At 47.0% G+C, this 24,541-nt stretch overlaps 7 protein-coding genes and 1 pseudogene across 8 annotated transcripts; 2 read left to right on the forward strand and 6 right to left on the reverse strand.

Moving 5' to 3' along the window:
• Positions 1-855: 855 nt before the first annotated feature.
• On the reverse strand, positions 856-2,790 carry LOC128302906 (esterase B1-like). The gene is made up of 3 exons (XM_053039755.1): positions 2,707-2,790; positions 2,139-2,639; positions 856-2,064 (listed from the first exon to the last, which is right to left on the reverse strand). The coding sequence occupies exons 1-3, from the start codon at positions 2,788-2,790 to the stop codon at positions 856-858; spliced, it is 1,794 nt and encodes a 597-aa protein (XP_052895715.1).
• A 708-nt stretch (positions 2,791-3,498) lies between these two features.
• On the reverse strand, positions 3,499-12,988 carry LOC128302907 (uncharacterized). Its single transcript, XM_053039756.1, has 12 exons — positions 12,858-12,988; positions 11,942-12,309; positions 10,884-11,873; positions 10,505-10,810; positions 8,950-9,346; positions 8,612-8,783; positions 7,250-8,065; positions 6,715-7,183; positions 5,419-5,614; positions 4,522-5,347; positions 3,991-4,459; positions 3,499-3,910 (listed from the first exon to the last, which is right to left on the reverse strand). Exons 2-12 carry the CDS (start codon positions 12,307-12,309, stop codon positions 3,499-3,501), a joined length of 5,421 nt encoding a protein of 1,806 aa, XP_052895716.1. The 5' UTR covers positions 12,858-12,988.
• LOC128305063 (venom carboxylesterase-6-like) lies at positions 5,933-7,285 on the reverse strand. Its single transcript, XM_053042347.1, has 2 exons — positions 6,715-7,285; positions 5,933-6,645 (listed from the first exon to the last, which is right to left on the reverse strand). Exons 1-2 carry the CDS (start codon positions 7,191-7,193, stop codon positions 6,255-6,257), a joined length of 870 nt encoding a protein of 289 aa, XP_052898307.1. The 5' UTR covers positions 7,194-7,285; the 3' UTR covers positions 5,933-6,254.
• On the reverse strand, positions 7,148-10,563 carry LOC128305065 (acetylcholinesterase-like). 2 transcript variants are annotated; one of them, XM_053042351.1, is made up of 2 exons: positions 10,485-10,563; positions 7,148-8,065 (listed from the first exon to the last, which is right to left on the reverse strand). In XM_053042351.1, exon 2 carries the CDS (start codon positions 8,040-8,042, stop codon positions 7,230-7,232), a length of 813 nt encoding a protein of 270 aa, XP_052898311.1. In that variant the 5' UTR covers positions 8,043-8,065; positions 10,485-10,563; the 3' UTR covers positions 7,148-7,229. The 2 variants fall into 2 exon arrangements, with proteins under 2 accessions (XP_052898311.1, XP_052898310.1); XM_053042350.1 differs by lacking the exon at positions 10,485-10,563 and adding an exon at positions 8,311-8,576 and having other exon boundaries at positions 7,215-8,065.
• On the forward strand, positions 8,578-10,451 carry LOC128305059 (esterase B1-like). Its single transcript, XM_053042344.1, has 3 exons — positions 8,578-9,794; positions 9,857-9,979; positions 10,045-10,451. The coding sequence occupies exons 1-3, from the start codon at positions 8,578-8,580 to the stop codon at positions 10,343-10,345; spliced, it is 1,641 nt and encodes a 546-aa protein (XP_052898304.1). The 3' UTR covers positions 10,346-10,451.
• Positions 12,989-13,018: 30 nt separating the features above from the next.
• LOC128302908 (juvenile hormone esterase-like) lies at positions 13,019-15,485 on the forward strand (annotated as a pseudogene).
• A 761-nt stretch (positions 15,486-16,246) lies between these two features.
• On the reverse strand, positions 16,247-17,600 carry LOC128305061 (ester hydrolase C11orf54 homolog). Its single transcript, XM_053042345.1, has 3 exons — positions 17,382-17,600; positions 17,218-17,316; positions 16,247-17,152 (listed from the first exon to the last, which is right to left on the reverse strand). The coding sequence occupies exons 1-3, from the start codon at positions 17,527-17,529 to the stop codon at positions 16,365-16,367; spliced, it is 1,035 nt and encodes a 344-aa protein (XP_052898305.1). The 5' UTR covers positions 17,530-17,600; the 3' UTR covers positions 16,247-16,364.
• A 1,912-nt stretch (positions 17,601-19,512) lies between these two features.
• Positions 19,513-22,965, reverse strand: LOC128305058 (uncharacterized). The gene is made up of 5 exons (XM_053042343.1): positions 22,502-22,965; positions 22,186-22,419; positions 20,463-22,116; positions 20,247-20,386; positions 19,513-20,174 (listed from the first exon to the last, which is right to left on the reverse strand). Exons 1-5 carry the CDS (start codon positions 22,737-22,739, stop codon positions 19,999-20,001), a joined length of 2,442 nt encoding a protein of 813 aa, XP_052898303.1. The 5' UTR covers positions 22,740-22,965; the 3' UTR covers positions 19,513-19,998.
• Positions 22,966-24,541: the final 1,576 nt, after the last annotated feature.

Consider the following 24,541-nt stretch of genomic DNA (forward strand, 5'->3'; position numbering starts at 1 on the left):
CATAAACGTGCTTGTTTGTGACTGAATTGAATTGACTGTGTGACTGTGAATGAATATTTTAAATTAAAAATTTATCTTACTACTCTTATTACTTTACTAACAGTCAATACAAAAAAACATTTATCGCAGATGAATCATTATCACACATTTATCATATCGTAATGGAGGCGCCTCATCTTTTACATTTTTTTATATTCCAAACTGATCAGAATCTACTCCATTTTGTTTTCTTTTTGTGTGTTGTACATCAAAATGTTAACGTAGTAAAAATACACAATCCACTCACTTACATTGGACAAACGTATATACGTATATTATATACCAAAATTTGATGCTTCAAAAAATAATTTAAATACAGATTAATATAAAAAAGTTAAGTTGATTTATTCTATATGCTTATTGGCAACTAGATCCTTCAAATTCAATTGTAAATGTGCTCAAAAACAACCACTACAATTCTTGGATCATTTGTTCAAGATGTTTTAAACGGAAGCATAACCTTAAATTGAGTTTATTGATGCAAGATTTAGTATTTACAATAATCACATTCTGTAAATAATTATTGAATTTATTTATCGTCACCTATTACATCTATGTTGTACAAATCATCAAATCTACTTCAGCAACAGTTCAAGCATTAAGTATTCATCACCCTACATTAATAATCCAATTAGCGTAGCCCAACGGATTAAAAAGAGATTATTTTCCCAAAGTGTTTTGAGGGCTCAAATTGACTTCTACATATGTGGATTATGATTTCTGAACACATTCTATTATAAATTCATTACAGCTCCATCAACGCCTGTGACCAAAATCACACCCTCCAAAAGCGTGGAACCATAAATTAACCAATCATTAACTACTGCTGCTTTCGGGGCGCGAATCAATGCGCGGTATGACAAAGTTATCGTACGTACCGTTGCACCGTTTAGCCACTTCCAGAAATTTGTCCATACGCTTCAACTCCGGAAGGGTGGTCATTTTCATTTCCTTCCCTATCGATAGAACCGTATAGTTCGTTGGCTCGCCATCAATGCTCGTGACCGATCGCATCGGTTTCCAACGACAGGGAAAATGCATTTCCTCGAACGATGGCGTCGGGTCGGAATGTTTCGCGAAGTTCGTCCACATACGTACCATGAGCTGCCGCATGCGATAGGCCGGATCGGATGGTGGAATCTCCGTGCGCAGCATGGTTGAACTGAAGAGATAGTACACCTCATCGATGTGACATGCACCCGGTAGCTGCTGAAACTTCAACAACTCCTTGCCTTTGTTTAGTGAACCTTCGAATGCGAAGCGGTACGAGTAGAGTGGAGTCTTTGTTTGGTGTTCACTCCACAGTTTACACAGTACGTAGTACCCCACCAAAAAGCGATCGGTTAACAGATCCACCAGCTGGTTTAGATTCGACCGACCGATTGCCGTCTCGCCGAAGTAGTGCTTCTTGAGTTCCTCCCCAAGGGTGCGTGCCGCTGGGCTGAAGTAGTCAACGGCGAACGATTTGCAGACAAACTTCTCGGGCCGACTATTGTAGACGGACAGATTCTTTATCATATCCACCAGCTCCAACATGCCCTCCCTATCGTTGTACCCACACAGTACCGGCACTTGTAGCCGATCGACTTCGCGCAGATACTCCATGGGTGTTTTGAGTATCACCGGGTCGACCGACTGTACGCGCTCGATAACGGCCGTGAAGGGGAACTGAAAGATAGGCTCATACTCTCGCTCGCGGGCAGAAAGCACCAGGAACTGAGCCTCGTACAGTCGCCGTGCCGGCACGTCCCGCAGCGTACTGAGCACACCGTCATCCGATGTGCCCTCGTAGCCGAAGATGCGTGCCAACGAACGGGCCCGCTCTTCCGGTTCCGTTTGGTAGATTAGATCCGCAAAGATCGTAGCACTTTGGGCGATGGCTTTGTGGAAGTACTGCCGCGAACGGTCCGAAAAACAATGCATCAGCACGTTACTGCCACCCGAACTGGCACCGAAGATCGTCACATTGTTTGGATCACCACCGAACGTATGCACGTTCTGTTGGATCCACTGGAGCGCCAGTCGCTGTCAGTGCGAGCAAGAAAAGCACGAATCAATATGGGAACCAACGCATTGGAATCGACGCCACTGCTTCATACCTGATCCTTTAGGCCAGCATTACCCTCAATGCCTGCCTGCGGCAGACAAAGAAATCCCAGCACACCGAGTCGATAGTTTACCGTGGCCACCACGGTACCCTCCTGTACGAGATAGTCCGGCAGGTACAGGCCACTATCTCCATTGCCACCGGTCATTCCGCCACCGTGAAAAAACACCATCACGGGTAACAGCGCCGCCGGCGCCGTTCCTTCTCTCCCAATTGCCGGTGTATACACATTCAGAAACAGCCCATCCTCGGTACCGGTAATTTCGCGCGTGATCACATCCCGTCCCAAACAGCTGCTGCGTTCCCGACTGCAATCCAGATAGGACACGGAATAGCGCTCGATCGGCACCGGGGAGGCAAAGCGTAGCTTCCCCACTGGTGCTTTTGCGTAGGGAATACCCTTGAAGCAGTAGTACGGCTTTCCATTCGGCAGACGATCCTTGGTGCCGTAGATGGAGCCTTGCTTCACCTTCACCATGATGCGTGCGGATGGCTGTAATGTACGCGTAACGCAGCATCAATTGCTATAAATCCATTCTTTCCATTACACTCGCACTTACATCGTACTCCCGGGCAGCCAGTCCTCGACCCGTTCCACTGTCGGCGATTGTCGAGTGCGACTTGCGAACATTTCGCATCACCATGTTGAAATCGATCAGCTCTAAACAACAGCCGCGCCCGGTTAACTGTAGCGATCGAGCTGTCAACTCGCTCGTTTTATAAAAAGTCAATGCAAAACAAAACAATAAAATAAAGAATACGCTAACACACATACACTCACCTTCGGTCAAGAGCACGATTAGCGGTACGGAGGGTAGCAACGATTAGTTTTGCGATGCAACTGCATATATCATTTGCATACGATTATTTCACGCTAGCGGCTTCGCAGTGTCTGAAGAAAACATTGAAGAACAACAGCAAACCAATGTCACCAGCCTCGTGGCGATTTTGCGCACCGACCGATGACTACATCGATTGCTTAAGTTAACCCGCTCTTTAACACCGATGACGCAGGGTGTACGCTTCATGAATCGATTCAACCACCCTGTGCAAGAGTGGCCATTGAGCGATCCAAGGCCAAACGGCTGATGCATAAGATGTACGTAGAAAACGCAAGTGACTGTAAAACAAAAACCATTAACCCTTATCAGTTTTTTTTTTGGGTTAGAGGCACCTGCAATGTCTGCTGTTTCGGATATCGTTCGCGACGTACACAATCCCGTCGGAATGTTATCTTACTTCGCCCCTACCCTCACACAGGCTACATACGCGACGAGTTATGTATTTCTCAACATTACGAATGATGATACGGTATAATCCACCAACGAAAAATGAAAACCACACCCAACCGATCACGGTAGCAGGTTGGGATTGAAACGTTCCGCAAGCGATTTCCAAAACTGTATCCTATCGTGCAGCGGATTCTCCACAATCGCCACCTGATCGTTCAGATCAACGGCACGCAGCACAAATGGTTCGCCGGAAGCCGTCGGCGGTAGTGGTTCCCATTGGAATCCAACCTCATCACCTTCCGGTGTGGGACAGCCGAACTTTGCAAAGTTTGTCCACAAGCGGCAAAGCAACGAACGGGCCAGATCGGGGCCCGATCCAGGCTCTACCTGGACAGGAAACTCGCTACCGCTAAACAGATACGACAGCTCATCGCCATGGGCAGCGCCCGCCGTTCCTTCCGGAACATTGAACTGCTTGCGCAGCTGATTTAGCTCATTTTCATACGAAAAGCGATAGAAATATAATGGAGCCCTGAAAGAGAAATATCCCCCCAAAAAAAAAAACGAAACAATTAAACACAAATTCTTCACCAAAATGCAAACATTACGTACTCCTGCTGGTATCTCGAATGCAACTCGGCCGCTGCGAACACGGGAAAGTAAAATCCAACATCCGCCATAAGGTCCAACAGCCGCGGGAATTCGTCCCGTTCGATTGGTTTGTCCTGGAAGTAAAACTGGCGTACCTCCTCGACAACGGCGGCCGTAAAGTCTGCCGGGATGCCAAGATCCAACGGTAGTGCGTTCACCAAATTGCTCGCAACCTCATCGAACTGATGCTGCAGATGTCCGTAAAACACTAATCCCTCCGCATTGGTCACACCGTGTATTAACGGTATGGAGGTTACGTTCGGTTGCTTCAGCAGTTCCTCGCCACGCTGCAGAATAATCGCATCTTCCGAGGCAGCATCCTCAATCGATGGAATGAAGGGCGTCACGTAATAGATGCACTTCTCCGTATCGTCGAATGCTTTCGGTGAATTCGACACCAAATCCTTGGCCGGCGCGCTCAACAGCGTGTCTACGGAGGAAAAGTAAATGGGTTTGCGTGATTCCCATTGAAGGTTATCCATCCCAACTCACCTAAAACCCCGGCATCATCGTCTCCCGCATAGCCCAACACCGATGCCAGCTTGCGCGCTTTACCCTCTGGCTGATACTGAAGAACCCACGGACAGAGCACCGATCCCGACTGGCAGATGGCTTTGTGGAAGTATTGCCGAGACGTCGGACATAGATAGTGCCAGTTGACCGACGCACCACCAGCACTTTCACCAAACAGTGTCACGTTTGACGGATCGCCCCCAAACTGGGCAATGTTATCGTGCACCCAACGCAACGCCAGCTGTTGATCCTTCAAACCCTGATTGCCATGAATGCCCATCGACGGCAGGGCGAGAAACCCGAGCGGTCCGAGCCGATAGTTCAGCGTCACCAAGATAACGCCGTGCTGCAGCAAATACTCCGGTCCGAAGAAGTTGGAATTGCCGCTGCCGGTGTAAAATCCACCACCGTGTATCCAAACCATTACCGGTTTGAGCGTGCCGAGCGTTTCACTCGGTGCGCTCGTCGTGTACACGTTCAGATACAGACAATCTTCAACGCCGTCCGGGCCCGGTGGCAGATTCAGCACAGCGAGACATATTCCCCTCTCAGCACCACACTGCAGCGGTTGCTCGGCGAACTTTTCCACCGGAACCGGTGACTTAAACCGTAGATCGCCCACAGGAGGCAGAGCGTACGGTATACCCTGGTAGGAGAAATACTCCGACCCATTCGGAAGCACCTTTCGTCTGCCCACGATTTTCCCCGGCACTAGCTCCAGCTCAACATCGTCAGCAAACACGAGCGGGTCCCCATTGCTCACACTGCCCAGCTCCACAACGATCGGTAGATCTTCCGCCGGAGGCTGTAAAATGCGAACGAGCACTTCATTATATAATCCGTGCTCGGCAGTTGGCACGTCGCACTGAAGCTCACCTGATAAGCGGTTGCCGGTGGACTAAAGTTCGGATCTACCACCGGTGGTAGCGGATTCTTCTGCACAACCGTCGGTGGAACGTACAGCTTGCGGATAACCATCGTGTTTGGAAGGTTGCTGGGCACTGAACCAAACCAACGCACGTACCCGAAAAAACGGTACGCCATGTAGGTGATTAAAGTTTCGCTTGGTTTGCTATCATCGGGGAAGAGATAAGATTGGCGGTGCAGCTATTTCTAGTTTAACAAAGCAAACACAAAGCTCCCCCACACCGCTTTGAAGATGACCGACGAGAACAGAAGACGCCCTACAGCTGTTCCCTAAACATCCTAACAGGGTTTACGAAATTATTCTTACGTAAAAGCGTAAAATCATGCGTAACCGAACAGCAAATATTTGCATTTTGTAATGCAAAACCAGATCGAAAGATACAATTTTCGGTACTTTAATTTTCAATCAGTAGCATTTTATTTTTAACGAGGTTCTTATTAAGTTTTTTTTTTTGGTTTTAAATATTTCCTTTGATTTTATTAACAATTACTTACAGCAAGGTATGTTATGTTATGTTAGATAAAATCAAGTATCTTATCAAACGGCACGTGTACTATCAGATCAACCAATAAAAACCGATTTAATGGATCAAAGATATGCCATTGCAGATAATGATTTTAGATTTCTCAGTGCGACCTTAAATCGACACGACAAACTGATAACATTATCCGTCACATGGATTTCTATGAAGTCACCCTGAATGCAGAATGATTTGTTTCAGTAATGCATTTAAAATCAACTTCAACATTGTTTACGCGAGGTGTGAATGTTAAGCTACAATCTTTCAATTGTTGTACTTTTTAAACAATTCTCTCCAAAACACAACACGATCTGCGAGATGGTTTGGTACCATTTTGAGCTCGGTGCCTATTTCCAGTGCTGATAGATTAAAGGATCCTAGTTGTGGCTTCTTGAGAGAAGTCCAGCTCACATCCAGTTCTTGGTTCTGTGGGACACCCGTTTTGGCAAAGCTGGTCCATAACCTGCACATCGTGTTTCTCAATGTCCAAGCATCCGATCCCTTTACTATCGCATCCGTGGCAAAGTAACTCGAGCCAAATAGGTAGCAAACATCATCCGCATGGCTTGCTCCTCGATAATCCGATGGCACCTTCCATAGTTGCCGAAATTTGTTCAGTTCCGTTTCAGCACTAAAGTGGTAGAAAAATATGTCTCTGGAAGAAGAAAAGTCCTTTTAACAAATGTACTCCATGACGCCATATACACCCCAAACAACACCTTACCCTTGCCTGTGTGTTAGCTGAAGTTCGGCAGCCAGAACGGCCGGTAGCAGATATAAAGTGTCCGTAAGTATACGGCTCAGCTCAAATTCGCGCTCCAAACAAACGCCAGCCGAGCCGCAGTAGAAATCTACAATACGTTGCGCTACCTGTGGCCGCTCCTCCAGCGGAACATTCAACAATTCGGGAACAAAGCGACATGTATCCTCCGTGTAGCGGTGCAACTGTTGGCGGAATGTATTTATCTTGTACAACGCTTCCTCGCTGGTCACGCCCAGTATCATCGGTTTGGCTGGCTGGTTCGTTCGCTTAAGCAATACGAATACATCTTCCGTCACTATTGGATCAATCGAATCTGGCGCCTCCAGAACCGGTCGGAACGGATACACCGAATCGAGCGTTTTCTCGTACGGTGTGAGAGCTTCTTTTTGCGATTTGGCCAACAATTCTGGTTCAGCATTCAGGAGAGTTTCTGCAAGCATTCACAAATGCTCATTAAATGTTTTTAAAACTATTTTCTAAATGTACCTCAACCTACCCAGCACTTCAGCATCAGATGCATCCGATGGGCAACCAAAAAATTCCGCTAGCCGTCGGGTTTTGCTTTCCGGATGTTTTTGAAACGTAATCGAACTAGTCGCTACACCCGACTGGCATATGATCTTGTGGAACAGATGCTGCGATCCCTCGGACAGATAATGCAGATGGGCCGAAACTCCTCCGGCACTTTCCCCAAACAGGGTCACATTGTCAGCATCACCTCCGAACTTGCCTATGTTAGTCTGCACCCACTCTAGTGCCAAACGTTGATCTTTCAGTCCCATATTGCCATAAATTCCCACCGATGGTAAGCAGAGGAAACCGGCTGGCCCTAGTCGGTAGTTCACCGTGACGACAATTACACCCTGGGCAACCAGCCACTCGGGGTGGTAAATAGACGAATCGCCACTTCCGGTACAGAATGCACCGCCGTGTAGCCACACCATTACCGGTAGTGGGCGTAAAGGTTCCGGTCGCACATCCCGGCCAAGCACGTTCGGGTTTATCGGTGTGTAAACATTCAAGTACAAACAATCTTCCGATGCGAGCTGCGGTTCCGGCGGAAGATAGCTACTGGCTAAGCTGACGCTCCGTTCTGTGGTGCAGTCTAGTGGTGCACCCTCCGCGTGTCGCGTAACGGGTTTTGGGGGACGAAAACGTAACGATCCCACGGGTGGGATTGCGTACGGTATTCCTCTGAAGCAGTAGCACACACCATCGCTGTCGGGCAGCCGAATTATCACGCCATTTATCGGACCGGAAGATACTTCAACGCTGCAATTTTCGTCCATTTCGTTGCGGTTGATTTGCGTAACTGGAAGTGCAGAAGAAACAAACAAAAATTCACATCACAAAAGAAATTATATCAAGACATAACATAGTACGCGACAAAGCGAGAGGAACTCATTAGAAATGTATGCCGCACCACGCAGCCTCCGAACACCAAATAAAGGGTCAGATTGAAAAGCGGACCACTTTCGCACCACTACCACTATCTCGCGGTGTACAAAAATTGGAGGTCAGACACAAGGTTAAGATGAAGGCTCGTCAAACAATTACCGCCAATATCAGTTCGTTAGTGATGACGATCCACCAAAATCACCGCACAAGATGCAACAAACGCGCGGCGGCCGTGTGGGCTGGTCCGATAATCGCGACTCCCTTCAGAGTGTTGGTGAACATAACCGCGAACATTCGGCAATACAACGGCATCGTTTACTTTATGATAAGCCGATCATGCCGTGCTCAGTGTGCATTCTGTTATTGTACGATCAACATCAGCGTGCGGCACCCGGTACACAACCGGCAGTGTGTAGAACAACTGGCATGGCTGATAGCAAGGTAACTGTGTCGATTCTACCCGGCAGCGTCGTGGGACTCAAGAGTGCACTACCGAACGGGACCGATTGGTACATGTTCAAGGGCATTCCGTACGCGGAACCGCCCGTCGGACCGCTTCGCTTTAAACCACCGGTGGCGCTGACAACACTGCCGGCCAATCCGCTGGAATGTTTCACCGATGGTCCCAGCTCCTACTCGGATGATGTGCGCATTAAGCGAATGTCCGAAGATTGCCTCTATCTGAACGTGTACAGCCCTCAGTTGTATCCCAAAACTCCGCTCCCGGTCATGGTGTGGATACACGGCGGTGGGTTCTTTACCGGTACCGGTGATTCGACCCTGTACGAACCGCCGTACCTCGTCCAGCAGGGTGCGGTCGTCGTGTGCATCAACTACCGGCTTGGACCGCTCGGGTTTCTTTCCCTTCCATCGGCCGGCATCGAAGGCAACATGGGTCTCAAAGATCAACGAATGAGTTTGCGCTGGGTGCAGGAAAACATCGATCGATTCGGGGGCGATCCGAGCAATGTGACGATATTCGGCGAGAGTGCCGGTGGCGCTTCGGTCCATCTGCACTATCTCAGCGAAGCATCCCGGCAATACTTCCACAAAGCTATCGCCCAGAGTGGTACGGCGTTCAACGAGTGGGTATGGCAGCGTCATGCTGCAGAACAGGCGCGGAAGCTGGCCCGTCTGCTCGGCGCACGGGATGATTCGGATGAAGCGGTACTGGAAACGCTGATGGGCGCATCCGCTGAAACGATGACAGCCATTCAAAACCAGAGCATGAATGATCGGGATCAGACAATGTTGGTACGGTTTCCCTTCACACCCGTCGTCGAACGGGCGGACAGTACGGATGCTATCATCACGGAACATCCGTCGCGAGTTATCGAAAAAGTGTTTCGCAAAGATATTCCTCTAATGTTGGGAAGTACCAACGATGAGGGTTTGATACTATGGACAATGCTTACCGAAAAGCTGTCTCTGTTTGAAAGCGATCCAACCAGACTTATACCAGCAACATTGGACGTACGAAGCGAGGAAGATATACGGTATGCCCAGCAAGCGATTGAGAAGTTTTTCTTTCATGATCGTCCGATTTCGGTGGATACGATGCGTAACATTACTACGGTGTTGGGTGACAATTTGAATACCTTCCCAGGCTATGTCGCAACGGAGCTGCACGCGCGCTTCCAGCGGTAAGAAGAGTGTGTACTTTGAATTGGTCTCTTTAAACGAATCGAACGCAATGTCTCCCTAGCGCTCCACTGTATATGTACGTCTTCTCACACATGGGAGACCTCAACAAATACCGTGAAGAAATGAAAGTCCCGCCAGACCAGATCGGAGCCTGCCATGCAGACGACTTGTACTATCTGTTTAGGTGCGTTTACTCCGTGTTGAAGTGCAAATGTGTGTATGGTTTTGTAACGCTTTTCCTGCTTTTAGTTCATCGCTTTACAACACGGATGCCGTACAAGATCATACCGAGACGGGACGGTTCCGTGAATATTTCTGCAACTTGTGGGTAAACTTTGCACGGTTTGGAAATCCACATGCAACGATCGTCGACTGGACACCGGTAGAACGTGTGGCGGACGAATCGGTGAGCTTCTTTCCAGCGGCAATGAACCTGAAGGACATTGGCGATTGTAAAATGACGAACGATTTCTTCCGTGAACGGTTCCAATTTTGGAAGGAACTCTATCACAAATTTAATGGAACACATCTGTTGCCGAAAGTGGAGTAACTTCGCCGGTTCCTATCCTCTTGTTTGTTTTTCTGCAGATACTGCAATGGAACTAAACTGTCGGTTTATTAAACAGCAAACAAATATATATATTCCCGCTTCCAATTACAAATCGCTCTCGGTGCGTACACTTGCTTACGTGTAACAAATCCTCCCTACAGCTTTACTTTGAGAAAATCTTCATTCCATCGCTTATAGACACTTCTCCAGAAGTCGATACGTTCCTTGGCCGGGTTCATGATCATTTTCGATTCGACAGCAATATCTAGACATTTTAGCTGAAACGGTGCACTAGCAGAATTCGGAGCAACCTTGTCAACCGGTTCCCAGCGGCATGGCATGCTCCGATCGTCATCCGGTGTCGGGTGTCCACACTTTGCAAAGTTGGTCCACAGCCGACACATCAGCTGACGCACGCGTCCCGCTTCCGTGTCCGGCTTCACATCATAATTGGCCAGTCTCATCCTGCAAGCAAAACAAGCGCATAATATCATAAAGTCTGCGAACTGCACTGTACCGAAGCCATTGATCCACTTACAAGAACAGATACGACAGTTCGTCCGCATGGCAAGCGCCGGGAATGGTTAGTTGAAGCAGCTTTTTGTACATGTTCAGCACACCGTCGTAACTGAACTGGTAGTAGAACATGGGCGAGTTTTGCTGATAGCGCGCGTGTAGTTCCACACACGTGTTCGCCAGTATGCCAAAGTGATAATCCGTCATTAAATCCGCCAGCTGGTTTACGGTTTCCTTTGTGACGCCTTGCGCACCGCAGTAGAATTCCTTCACCTCCCTGGCCAGTTCCTCACAGGCTGCACTTCCCGGTGCAACGTTAACCGTACGCGGAATCATCCGTGCCATATCGTTATCGTACAGGTCAAGCTTTTTTATTGCGTCCATCATCATAATGGTGCCTTCGCGATCGTTGTTGCCGAAAATGATCGGAATGGAAGAAACGCGATCGGGCTGTTGCATTGCAACAAACGGGTGTACCGGCACGACCGTATTTTCATCATGCTGTCCTTCTTCCACGACTGGTTTGAATGGCATGGGCAAACCGCGCCGTTTCTCATCGGCAGAAAGCGTATGGATCATGAGACCCATCAGTTCCGCTTTGTCCGCATTCATCAGCGTCTGGTACACCTGTTCATCCGTTTTGGCGTCGGCATTTATATGTCTGGCGAGCGTTCTCGCACGATTTACTGAATCCAGCTGCATTACCCATTCCATAGTCGAAATACCGCTCTGACAGATCGCTTTGTGGAAGTACTTTTGCGATACAGGCGAAAGCATATGAAGATGGACGGATGCAGCGCCGGCACTTTCACCAAACAGCGTCACATTGTTGGGATCACCGTTGAAGTGTGCAATGTTCTGTTGCACCCAGCGTAACACCATCAGCTGATCCTTAAGACCGGCGTTTCCTTCGATTCCTTGACTGGGCAGATGCAGAAAACCAAGTGGTCCGAGCCGATAATTCAACGTCACCACTATCACATCCTCTTGCAGCAAGTATTCAGGCGAATAACTAAAATGATAAAGAAACCAATGAAAGGAAACGCTGGGAGTTGTGGAGAACATCAAACTCATTCCTACCAATCACCATTGCCACTGCCTATCATAAACGCACCACCGTGGATGAACACCATCACAGGCAGCGGTTTGTCACGCTTATCCATGGCCGGCGTGTACACGTTCAAATGCAGACAATCTTCCGAACCTTCCACCTCCTGGGTGAACATATTTCTGCTGAAGCAAACATCGCGCTCGACGCTACAGTCCAACACCGGGTAAGGGAACCGCTCTAGGGGTTGTGGCGCTCGGAAACGCAATTCCCCTACCGGAGGCTTTGCGTACGGTATACCCCGAAACGCACAGAAAATGTTGCCGTTCGGAAGCTGTTCCTTCACGCCACTCACCGTACCTTGGTGGACTTTAACATTCACACGATCGACGTTTCTCATCTGTAAAGTAAGTGGAAGCACATTATACAAATTAGACAATCAGCAGACAGATACTGCGAAGATGAACGAATTCCTACTGCTTTGTTTGTTCCAATAAGCACCAGAAAATACCACTCACTGCCAACATTGTTTTACATATAACTGGTCACCCATTACATTACCCCGCCATATCAGAAGCGAAATTGTAAAATTTCAGATAAAGAAACATGATAGATGAAATGCCAACTCATGCACCGCACGCAATTGCACCCAATTCCTAATCAACAACGTAACCCTTAACCAAGCGTTCGCATTTCAGATACGATCGAAGCCTCATGTGAGAAGGAAATAGGTACAAAGGTTATTAGTGAAGAATGGCCTACGGACAGATTGATCTACAGGCATTGAGAAGGGAAGAACGGCAAAACCTTATAGAACCACACACAATACTTGCCCATCGGACGCTGGTTGCGAGAGGAACCCGTGCCGAACACATAAATTTCGAGCCCAATAGTTGTGCACATCGTAGCATGTTTATAATTAATAAATATAACTAATATTTAGCTCACACTTTTTAGCTGTACGTCTTGCCTGTTGGTTTAACCTCCCTTGACCCGGCATACACCGTTCAATTACGATAATCTATTTTAAATGCGGTTGAAAATACACTCGAACCAAACACTCTGCGCGAACGATACAGTTGTAAACAAACGGAACTGCCAAAGTGATAATGGATGTCAGTGATGTTTGTAGGGCAGGGGTGCACAACCAGCTGCTCAAATCGTGTGGTAAATGACGGTTTCATTTTGGCAGTAACGTCTCATTTTACTCGAATGGTGAAGTAAAAGTAATAAAATGGCTGATCAAATCACAATTTTTAATAAATTTCATATAAACCACTGCATAATAAAACATTAACAGCGATACACAACAGTCACTTTATGGCTTATAGCACACACGCCTAAAAGTATGCAATGTTTTGTTTCCTTCAGTAACCATAATGATTTCAAACACGTATAGATGCGCCGGAAACGGTTACGTTTTGTAAATGACCATTCTCACACACGTTGATTTCAATCAGTTCGGTTTATCAATCACCATGCAGGGATCTGCGTGCAGACTCGCCAATGGTAATTTGCAGCAAAAACGAACTGACATTCATATAAACCTAACATAGCAAGCAACGTTAATAACAGTTGGTAGATATCCTACCGGTCGTGATGTGGTCCATTTTCAAACTAACTTCTTGTTTGCCTCAGGTCAATCATTTGCTGTCCAGATTTGCGCGAAACGTAAGATACATTTAACAGTTCGTTCGTAGCGAATTCTTCAATGTTCTTCTTAAACTTACAGATCAGTAACGTAAATCGCAAGAATGTTGAGCTGAAGTGTGGTACCGTATGTGGGGTAGTGGAAAAGCTTGCAGATGGGAACGATTTTTACGCATTTCGTGGCATACCGTATGCCACTGCACCGGTTAACGAAAATCGTTTCCAACCTCCACGACCATTAACGAAGTTCGCCTCTCCCACGCTGGACTGCAGCGTGGAAAGAGACACGTGTGTAGCGAAAAATCCCTTCAATCAGCGCTGGCAAGGTTCGGAAAACTGTTTGTACTTGAACGTGTACACGCCACAAATGCACCGGCCCGATGCACCCTTGCCGGTCATGGTGTTTATACACGGTGGTGCGTTTAAATATGGAAGCGGAAACAGCGATTGGTAAGACGGTCAAACAACACGATTGTAGTTCACATTAATTGCAAGAACGGTTTCCCACAGTTACTCGCCGGAGGATCTGCTCGAGCAGAATGTTGTCGTCGTAACGTTCAACTATCGATTAGGTCCGCTCGGATTTCTTCACCTCCCATCGCAGGGAATCGAAGGTAATATGGCACTGAAGGATCAGCTGATGGCACTGCGCTGGGTGGCAGAAAACATCGCTCACTTCAACGGTGATCCGAGCAACGTGACACTGTTTGGGGAAAGTGCCGGTTCCATATCTGTCCATCTTCATCTGCTATCGCCTCTGTCTACGCAATACTTCCACAAGGCGATATGTCAAAGCAGTGTAGCGATAGCGGATTATGCCGTGCCAAACGATACGCTACGTAATACGCGAAGTCTTGCCAAGCTGATTAAACCATCCGCCAGTACTGATCGGGAGATCCTCGAAACGTTACGCACCGCATCGGCAAAACAGCTGGCCGAACTGTGTGATCGGACCGCGACGGAAGAGGAAAAACGTGGAACTATCTTGATACCCTTCCGACCGGTGGTGGATGGTGCTGGAACGGATCCAATAGTGCCTCTGCATCCCATCACAGCGATGCGTACACCTGGACATATTCCCCCAATTCCTCTACTGCTCGGATATAACGACCGCGAGGGTGGTGGCTTTCTGCGCCACATCACGAAATATCCTGAGCGTTACCGGAACGATATGGAGCGCATTATACCGCGCACGATCAACGTCCGCCATGGGACAGCAGAGGCGAAAGCACTAGCACGCAAGATTGAAACATTTTACTACGGTTCGGAAGGTTACGCGCCACGAAAAATCGAAGAATGTGCCAATCTGGTGTCAGATGTTAGCTTCACGATCGGTGTGAGGATCATGGCTGAAATGCACGCTCGTTATCAGCAACGATCGCCATTGTACTTCTACCGCTTTGAGTACGAAGGTGAGCTGAACCTGTACAAGAAGCTTTTGCCTTTCCCCATTGCCGGTGCATATCACGCCGATGAGCTGGGTTATCTGTTCCGGTAAGTACACACGGTTAGCTTTTTAGTGTTTCCCCATCTAACAGACTGTTTATTGTTATGGGTAGTATGCGTATGTTCCCGAAGGAGGTACTTCCGCAATCGATCGAGGCACGCGTTCGACGATACATGTGTCGCATGTGGTCCAACTTTGCCTGGTACGGTAACCCCACACCATCGCACGATCGGTCTCTGCCCTTTCGCTGGACACCCGTACCACATGTGATGGAATCACATTCTACTGCACCTATTCGTCTGCCTTACTTACGCATCGGTGCCGAACCGCAGATGGCGATCGATCCGGACAGGGAGAGGATAGCGTTTTGGCAAAGTATCTATGACGAGTACAATGGGGGGTTCTGGAATCCTACATTCTAATAAATTGAATATTACGTCCAAGGTTGTGCGGAATGATATTCTGTATACAGTGGAAGGTCTAACGGTGAGCGGAGTAGTTGACCGCCTAGTAAGAGGGAATTCTAATGTTTGCCACAAGAGGGCGCCCGAAGGAACTCCTCCCCATCCAGGCCAGCTCACTCCCTTCTCTACCTGTACTACGATCGACAGTCGTCAGGACGCTTTTCGCCATCGCTCTTTACGGGGGTGTCATGAAGTCCCTCCTCCTCCTGCTCCGTAGCTGAATAGTCAGTCCTGCCTATGCAGGAATGGTACGGATGGGATTTTGAACCGGTCCTGTCATGTGAAGGACCGGCGCCGCTATCAAATATATCACCACCGGGCAGACCTCCCCCCCCCCCCCCCCTCCCGAAATAAAATATTTGAAATTCACTGGACACTCCTCTCCTTCCTCAAAATAAGGGCCCTCACTATCATTCCGCCCAGGGCCCCCAAGGAGATTAATCTCTACCCGTTTTTATATGCCTAACTATTCATACATTCACGAATTTTAATCCATTCATTCTTCAAACGTACTTATCAGCAATTTGTCACCAGATTCACCCCGAAATCAATTAACCGCCCCGAAACAATTTCGGGTCTGTCAAACAAACGCAAATCGACCGGCACGGTTCCATCTGCTATCGCTCTCACACAGCAGTTCGCGGTCAACCACGAAGCTCTGCTTGTTCTCTAACAGACAATCTCCGCTTATCAGTACAAGCCCTCGACGCAAACGTTGGCCTACATTTGTGCGGAGTGCAAAAACAAACGCAAACACACAACCACAAGTGGCAATGTATACCGCTGATGCCCTTCGTCAAGGTTTATTTTATACCCATGCCTCGAACCGACCCTTCTTCGTGTTGTGGTGGGAATGCATTGTTGTGGTTGCATTATTTCCTTCCTTGCAGCGCACTAGTCACGACCGAATTTGTGCGTATGGATCGGCTTGTCGACACGCACGATCCGTTCACCGGCCACAAAGTATCCTTCATACTCGACCACCTCCGGTGTCGTGTCGATGTGATAATGGCCACCGTGACCGTGCGTGGAAAAGCTGTGGAAGTGTTGTAGCCGCAGGTCCAAATCGCACTCGTTCGTGACAAGCGTGCCCACGTTGATGAGTGGCGCCGGCATGTCGTAGAAGTTGAGCCACTCGTTCAACTGTTCCTCGGTGTTGATGGGTGATGTCGAGAAGGGTGACATGACGTGCTGTTTGGCTTTGCCGGCCTGCAACAGGAAGACACCTCCCATGCCAACGGTGCGCTCACCGTACCGCTCCTCCAAACACGTGCGGATGCTGGCAATGAAGTCTTTGTTGCCGGTGCGCCGTTTGCAGCTCACCTTCAGCACCGGTCCCGCATTACCTTCGGCCACGAGCAGATTGCCCAGCAGAGCGCAGCGCGTCTCGGTGTTTGGGATCTTTCGTACAATCACTTCCCGCTCCGATGTTACCATTGCCAGGTGGCTTTCACTGACGACATTCCCCGGTGGGCTGTAGCGCAGGTTGAACATTCCCTCACAGTTGGAATTCACCAACGGGAAGGGACCCGCCCCGGCGCCGATTGTGATGAACGGCTTCTGGTCATCGTGCAGCGCACGTTTGGCGATTGGAATGACATCGTAGAGTTTGGTACTGTCCACCGTGGGCAGCAGATAGGGTGGTCCACCAATTTCAATTAACGTCGGACTGCCGTTCAATCCTAAAACACGACAGACAGATAATTCAAGCTCGGAAACATGCCTCGCGTTGAGCACACGCTCTTACCAGTTCCAGCAAGATGGAAGGGAGCTTTGCTCAAATCCGGACACTCGACCACCTCCACGTTCACCGTAGCGAAACAAGATTTTAGGCCAATCGCAAGCACTGAAACAGAAATTGCATGTCAGCTTGCCGGACATTCCTTTGGGCAACCCCTTGGCAACACTTACCATCGCGCAATTCCACCAGGGACGGCGTATGCAAAGGTTTCTCCTCAAACAGCAGACCGGCCGTATCGAGACTCTCCATCGCAGGGTGTTCCTCCAGGTGTGCAACGGTGCCGATGTCGTGCGACTGTGTTGTACAACCGATCGGCATTGAATGACCCCCGCTGCGGTCCGGTTCGAGCAGTTTAAGCGGTCGCGGGCAAACAGGAACTGCGAACGCGATCACGAGTCTTCATGTTCTTTTTCATTCGCTTCAACCACATTCCAACCAACCGATGACCTGACGACGACATTGCCACACTCTAGGGTAGTTCCAACTGCATTGTTGTATCTGTGTGTAAACAGTCACAACACTACATCGTTCTTCGTTTATTCTACCCCTTCTGCTGGACAGATAAAAGCCCCATATGAAGGGTCTTATCGCATACCGCAAATATTGACCCGATAAAAGAAGCGAGATAAATCGCTATGTCATTTAAAGGGTTTTTAAACTATTTTTGTAACTATTGCATTAATTGCACTCACACACACGTTCTCACTGTTTGTTTGCGGTATGAAAGTACCATTTTCGATGCGATCAGATGTTTTTTGTGCGTTTCTTCTGCCGTATCCGCACGCACTATAGGCGCAGGTGCGAACGGTGGCGCGAAACGATGAATGAAATACACCAATACACCAATACGTTGTATGTTTTCCTGCGAAGCATAAAACAATGAGGCGGTGGTCTCTTACCGGCCGTGAGCGATATGATCGTACAGTTGGAATTTGTTTCTAATCCACTGGAATATTGCAATTATGGGAAAAGTTATTACGACATATCTTTTACACAGGGTTTCCAATTATGTAAGGGAACATTTCCACCAGTATGGGGAAATTTTCAACCGTGTAGGGGAATTTTGCAATTCAAGGTTGGTTGCAGTCGGTTAGGAGCGATTTGCAACCATTCAGGGGAATTTTGATAAAAAAAGGCTCAGGAAAACAATCTCTATCTTGTTCACATTATCGGCTTAGGAAAGAATTTTAAGCAGATTAATTTGTTTAGTTATATAATCATATATTTGTAAAGTTATTATTAGTTAGTTATCATTAGTTTTTAAAAAATTAAAGAAAGAATATAGCACATTTTCCATTGCTTTCCGCGTCATGCAATAACAGGCAGGACTGCACAAAGAAAAGTCTCAATCTTTTTGGAAGCAATCCAATTATCGATCCAGTGTTTGGTCTGGCTGTGATTATGGAAATGCTACTCAGCAAAAACGCGTACCAATAGAGTAGAGTGAACTACGTTTAACGTTTAACGAGTGAGATAAAATCAAGTTTTAGGATCTCATAGCATCCTGTAACTCCTGCGGGTTACTGATGGGATGAATCGACAGCTCTTAAAGAGATAGAAAATGCCACCAATTAAGTTAAGATACTAATGGACTTCATCTTCATGGTCACCAAAACGTTTACCTGCATGTTCGGATCAATTCTAAATGACATTTAGAATGGAATTGACTTTTGCCGTTTCATATGTTTATTGTTACGGTATTTACGCTAGATGCAATTGGAATTCATTAACCTTTTTTTTTTGTTCTGCTTGTACATGTTACGTTTGTCAACAATTGAAAATCTAATGGAAAGAATTGGATCGAACGAGTAGTAAATAGGTTGATTGCGTTAGCGACGCATACGTGGTTTGGTTATCGAAACGGTATTAACAAATGGTGGCGCAGTGCAGTCAGTGGAAACTGCAGAGAGTGTGTACTGTGTATTGGAACATCTTACGATTACGCACTGCATTCGGGAAGTAAAGTTCTGCTATCGAAATGAAACTTAATACATCGTTGATGACACACCGAGCTCCATCTAATGCACGTGCTACCGGACACATGGGTTTGATTTTTGTTTAATTTTGTTGGAGTCGTTACTCCGATTGCAATGCACCAAACCAGTAACGAAACATCGGACTAGCATTTGTGTATTGTAGGCCCGTTTCGTGTTTACATACTACCGAGCATCTCGGTATCGCGGATACATCGATCATACGACCATCATTATGCTGTGTCCTTTCTACCACGCAAACTGATTAACAAAGGGCATCGTTAGGGCATCTGTCCAGCCCCGATCAGTTCAGTTGCATTACGCTCGCGTATTACTTGCGCTTTTTATCCTAGATTAACTAGATCACATGTTTTCTTTTTTTTTTTTCGTTCGTCTCGTGTATGCGTGTTACTATGTATGTAGGCTGCTGTGGGACGTTGTTTAAATTGTGTCTTTGTATTGCATATTATTTGTCGATTGCTTGCACACCTCCAACCGGCGCAACGTGGTCTACCACCAAATGGATACGCTACCGAGAAGGTATATTCCATTCTGTGACAAACCAAACCCAAACATGAGTATAAATATTGTTTTTTTTTTTTTAAATTAAAATAACGCTGCGGGCAGAACATGGTTCGTTCATAACGCTACAAAACCGCCCGCCATTGAATCTGCCATGACTGGGAGGAGGTGCGCAGAAATAAAATAAAAAGGAAACCACCACTAACTCATATACGCTCCCCCTGTTTCCCCATTGCTAAACAATACCCTGAGACGATTTGGAGGGAGGGTGGGTGGGGAGGGAGAAGGGTTATTAGGCTCGGAAGAATCGCACTACCCGCACGATATACTGGCGGCATATCGGACATTCGCTTAGCACCTTACCGCACGCGGTACAAGTGGTCATGTGGCCACACTCCAGTATCACACATTCGATGGGCGCATCCATGCAAATCTTGCACAAATCGTCCGATGGAAGTTTTTCGATTGCTAAAATACGTTACAGGGTTTAATTTAGAACAGGTTGAAAATTCAACAGCTGCTGCTCCGAACGATACTTACATGGGATAGATTTGTAATCACGCCACAACCGTAGCACCCGTTCGCGAAGTTCGGCCTTTTCACAGCAGCCTTTGAAATCGACCCGGTTCACCATCAGAATACCCTTCAACTGCTTCACCGACAGCACATCTAGATCCGCACTGAAATGGGGAAGGGAGGAGGAAGACATATTTAGGCCACGGTTCACAGTTCTCTCGTGTCGGTCCCGCTATCTACCTTTCCTTAATGTCGCTCAGCTTGATCTGTTTCATATTGACCAAATCCTGATTACCAGAAGAGTACAGATTGGTACAGACCGGCAATTCTTCCGGTGGCTTCGGGTAGGAAAAGGCATGCTGATCATCCACACCAATACCGACCGTACCACGTCCATCCGCGGCAGTTCCGGTGACACCACTCGCTTCGTCCCCCGCGCTAACGCTCGCTTCTTCGGTGATGGACTCGGAATCGGTCAGTTCGAACGAACCTTTGCTGCGTCGCTCGAGATAATTAAGGAACGCTTCCAGCTGGCGCCGTTTTTCCACCTCCGTAACGGTAGCCGCGTCCAGTTGCTTGCGGAACTTTTTCAACTGCCGGCGAATGCCGTTTCGCCGTTTTCCACAACGGAAGCACATACCATGGGCAGTACTGGTAGGGTTGACCACATGACTAGTGGTTGGCATTGCATCGTTGCTAAGTGTACCGCCCAACGCGAAAACCATTGGTACCGCGTCCGTCGTTTGCAATGACCTTGTCGTACTGGCACGATGGATTAAAGGTGACTGTGGTTCATCGATCAGACCCGTCCCAAGCGAGCGCTGACGCAACGAGGCGTAACATTCCGACAGCAGGTAACTATCGGACCTACGGCGCGTTATAATTGTTGACGTCGAGCCTACGGAAGGGCTGTGGCCAAGCACCGGCACCGTCGGAGGTGGTTTTGATTTAAGTTCTACAGAGTTACTGATGCTGTCCGTGCTCTCTTCATCCTCGTTGGTCGTGGACGCCTCATTCGTTGCGTCAGTCATCGGAAGTTCACTGTTGGTGGCCGCTTCCAGCGTACCACCACCGTTCGTGTCCGAGGTATTGATGATCTGCCACTGTTCTGTATCATCGATCGAAGCCGCAGTCGTTGCCAATGCGTCTGTATCGGTCGTCACGGCAAGTGTATCTGGGGCGATCGCTTGATCCGCATTGCTGCTGCTGCCTTCCGCATCAGCCAGCAAATCGTCGAAGGATGACGAAGGAGTTTGACTCCGCGATGCCACTTTCGTCGTTGCGGCCGATGTGTCTGCGCTCGGGCCCGCCATCTGCGGTGGTAACAGATTGGATTGCGAAAAGCTACGCCGGGATTGCTTCGAGCATGGTGGCATATCTTCCTCGCCTTTAGCAGCAATATCATGTTCCTTGGGAATCGCTACACCGGTTCGCTCCTCATCTTCGTCATCCGTACAGCACTCACAGCCCGTTCCGCCCGTTTCTAGCGCCAGTATGCTTTCAATGCGATCGTCCAGCATGGCTTGCGTTTGCCCATTAGGTGCCGAGTGGTGCTGGTCGCCTAATAGGGGCGAAGAAACATCGCGGCTGGGCGATGAAAACGAAGAAGATGCGGCACTGGAATCAGCCCCACTTGTCGTTCCACTGCTAGCACTGCTGAAATGTACTGGCCGCTCTCCCTGTTCTGCATTGTATTGTGCTTCCGCTCTTTGGTTATTGTCGGCCTCGGGATGTGTCGTGTGGAGAGGGAAGTTACTGGCGCCGGTATTTGAATGAACGCTTGGATCGACGGAATGGTAGACATTGTTGCTGCCGAAGCGAGGCTGAGTGAATATGTGACGCTGTTCTTCTTGCGTCGCAAAACCGGTGCTAGGACGGCCAGTCTCCGGAACATCTTCAAATAGCGATTCAAAAAAAGTGTGAATTATGCGGACGACTTCACGACATATCATTGTTCACTTACCTCCATTAAGTTTGTCCGAAAATGTGGAAAATAAATTCTGGCAGGTATTTTTGATCTGATCGAACGTGTTTGTACAGTTTTTGGTTCCGTTTCGATAGAAGCTTCCATAGCGTGACGATCCGCCGGAAGCCGATTCCGTGTTGGATGATGTGGCACTAAAACTCCCCGGCGTGCGCGGTGAACTACCACCGGAATTCACATGAGCAATGACCAAATTAATCAGGTCGTCTTTTTCTACAATAGACAAGACAGCAACGTTATCCATCGGAAAGACACATTATCGTTCAGCCCACTGTAACGGTGATGTATAACTTACCCACGCAACCGGATGTGGAAATATGTTTCGACTGCAAGTAAAAGATGAGATCTTTCACTTTTAGTGCGGCCAGATCGATGCGCGATAGAGGCCTTTTGGTGAAGATGGTACAGTTCGGGCAAAGGAACCGATCCTGCCGCTTCGAAAGACAGTTCCGGCAGAACAGTCGATGGCATTCATAGCAGGATTTTTTACGCGTTATAATGCCAAACTTCACATTGCACTTTTCGCAGGGCATCCTGTGTATATGTTCGCTAGTTTGGGTACACTGTTACCAGCGGTCGTTGCTATTTTTTCTTCGTTCAAACGACAGCAAACGGCTGCAAGTGCGGCAACGAGACGGAACCGAAACGAACGCAAACATTGACAAACAACGGGCTGAGAATTACGAATGTATTTCTTCTTTCTTTGGCACGTTGTTACAAGCCCTGCGGATACCCTTCCGGAGCGCGATGATTCCCTTGGAAATAATAGAAGGAAAAAGCACGCAGAGAGCAGATTCTGTCGGTATTATACAAAGTAAAGCAGACAGATCGTAATATTTCACAATGCCATACGTAGCCGTAAGATATTCGCAGATCACTCTATTTTTTGCTAAATTTTGTTTTGTTGACAGTTCTGCAGATAAGGTCATTGTGCGTTTGTAGTGGTTTGTTTTCGACGGAGTTTTTGACAAATGGTACTTTCCCATAGCGGGCGATCCGTTGGTCAAAATAGTTTGATAAATTATTTTTTAAAAAACTTTTTTCTCAAAGCAAGCTAAAATATTTTTTTAAAAACTAATAAACAACAATTTAGACGACTCATAGAGCATTTTTAATACATAAAATGAAACACGAAATTACTAAAGGACTTCATTCCCAAGCACCATCAGCAGCCAAATTACTACTATAATGCAGCTGAAAAAGATCTCCACCGCCACTAAACAGCTTATTTTGCTATTACACCAATTCCGATAAACAGTTCGACAGTCAGTATCGACAAAAGATACAGATACTATACTAGAATAACGCACGCTAGTTCCTTTCCAACTTGGGCATGTAATCTTCCGTATTCAAATAAAGAGAACACTTTCGACGGTGCGTTTCCTTGGTCTCGTGCTTCAACGTTTGGTCTAATACTTTAAAGGTGAATAAAAATTTGGCCAGTGAAACAGTCTAGTTACAAAATTTTCTGGCATAACCTTACACCGTGATAAATAAAGTAGAATTAATGAATTTACATAATTTTAACACTTTTATATTTTCTTTCATTATCATAATTATTAAATATGTGACGGCCCGGTGGCATGATGGTAGCAGAGTCGGTCTTCACACGAACGGACCGGACCAAAAATCCCATCCGGACCAATCCCCCGTAGCAAGGACTGACTATCCGGCTACGTGGTACAAAAAGTCGATACGGTTAGGCCATTCTAACGAAAAACAAAACAAAAATTATTAAATATTATTTTTGTGGATTGGATATAGGGTATCATAATTCTTTTTTTTTTGTACTTAAATATTTATATTTTTCATGATTTGTTATGTTTTTATTATTCTGTGCGCTTTTAAATATATTGTTTCTCCTATTACATATTTGTTGTACTCTAATTGCTTTTGTTCGTTTTTTTCCATTTTTCTTTGTTAAACCCTCATGATTTCTTAAATTATAACAGGCCAATATTTCAATTCATTTCGTTTTTAGGGGTACCATGTTTTCGTTTTGTTGAATATTTCAACGTTGCCGATGATTTTTATCCATCCTGCAACTCAAATGATCGCCACTGTTATGAGGCTTTTTATTTGCTTCGTTGGATTCCTTTTACATTAACCTCTGATTCTTCGTTAATTTACTTTCAGTTTAGGGGTTTTCGATTTTTTTTATCATCCATCATATAAATAGACAGATTCGTAGCATTCTTTTATAATGTTCACTCATTTTTTTTATTTTAGTGCTGTCCATGATTTTTGCAAACCTCCAATTGTATTGTTTTTCATGAAAGAAAAAAAATGTATGGTTTTTCAAAATTGTTTTTGAAAAGGAAATGTATTTTTTTCT

Source organism: Anopheles moucheti, chromosome 3 (assembly GCF_943734755.1).
Source record: "Anopheles moucheti chromosome 3, idAnoMoucSN_F20_07, whole genome shotgun sequence".
In the NCBI taxonomy this organism is placed as follows: Eukaryota; Metazoa; Arthropoda; class Insecta; order Diptera; family Culicidae; genus Anopheles; species Anopheles moucheti.

Bases quoted from the DNA above. Each gene is read 5' to 3' on its own strand.
- LOC128302906 (XM_053039755.1), bottom strand. From the start codon at position 2,790: ATGGTGATGCGAAATGTTCGCAAGTCGCACTCGACAATCGCCGACAGT. The intron at 2,640-2,706 runs GTAAGTGCGAGT...CGTACATTACAG, and splicing joins TGGCTGCCCGGGAGTACGAT to CCATCCGCACGCATCATGGT. The intron at 2,065-2,138 runs GTATGAAGCAGT...TCGCACTGACAG, and splicing joins ATGCTGGCCTAAAGGATCAG to CGACTGGCGCTCCAGTGGAT.
- LOC128305063 (XM_053042347.1), bottom strand. From the start codon at position 7,193: ATGCTTGCAGAAACTCTCCTGAATGCTGAACCAGAATTGTTGGCCAAA. The intron at 6,646-6,714 runs GTAAGGTGTTGT...TTCTTCTTCCAG, and splicing joins CAGCTAACACACAGGCAAGG to AGACATATTTTTCTACCACT.
- LOC128305065 (XM_053042351.1), bottom strand. From the start codon at position 8,042: ATGGACGAAAATTGCAGCGTTGAAGTATCTTCCGGTCCGATAAATGGC.
- LOC128305059 (XM_053042344.1), top strand. From the start codon at position 8,578: ATGGCTGATAGCAAGGTAACTGTGTCGATTCTACCCGGCAGCGTCGTG. The intron at 9,795-9,856 runs GTAAGAAGAGTG...ATGTCTCCCTAG, and splicing joins CTGCACGCGCGCTTCCAGCG to CGCTCCACTGTATATGTACG. The intron at 9,980-10,044 runs GTGCGTTTACTC...TCCTGCTTTTAG, and splicing joins GACTTGTACTATCTGTTTAG to TTCATCGCTTTACAACACGG.
- LOC128302907 (XM_053039756.1), bottom strand. From the start codon at position 12,309: ATGAGAAACGTCGATCGTGTGAATGTTAAAGTCCACCAAGGTACGGTG. The intron at 8,784-8,949 runs GTACGGCGGTTC...TCATCCGAGTAG, and splicing joins ACCGCACCCTGCTGGACGAG to GAGCTGGGACCATCGGTGAA. The intron at 3,911-3,990 runs GTACGTAATGTT...TTTCTCTTTCAG, and splicing joins CATTCGAGATACCAGCAGGA to GGCTCCATTATATTTCTATC.
- LOC128305061 (XM_053042345.1), bottom strand. From the start codon at position 17,529: ATGCCGATCGGTTGTACAACACAGTCGCACGACATCGGCACCGTTGCA. The intron at 17,317-17,381 runs GTAAGTGTTGCC...TTTCTGTTTCAG, and splicing joins CCTGGTGGAATTGCGCGATG to TGCTTGCGATTGGCCTAAAA. The intron at 17,153-17,217 runs GTAAGAGCGTGT...GTCGTGTTTTAG, and splicing joins CTTCCATCTTGCTGGAACTG to GATTGAACGGCAGTCCGACG.
- LOC128305058 (XM_053042343.1), bottom strand. From the start codon at position 22,739: ATGCCCTGCGAAAAGTGCAATGTGAAGTTTGGCATTATAACGCGTAAA. The intron at 22,117-22,185 runs GTAAGTGAACAA...CGCTATTTGAAG, and splicing joins TTCGGACAAACTTAATGGAG to ATGTTCCGGAGACTGGCCGT. The intron at 20,175-20,246 runs GTAAGTATCGTT...AACGTATTTTAG, and splicing joins TGATTACAAATCTATCCCAT to CAATCGAAAAACTTCCATCG.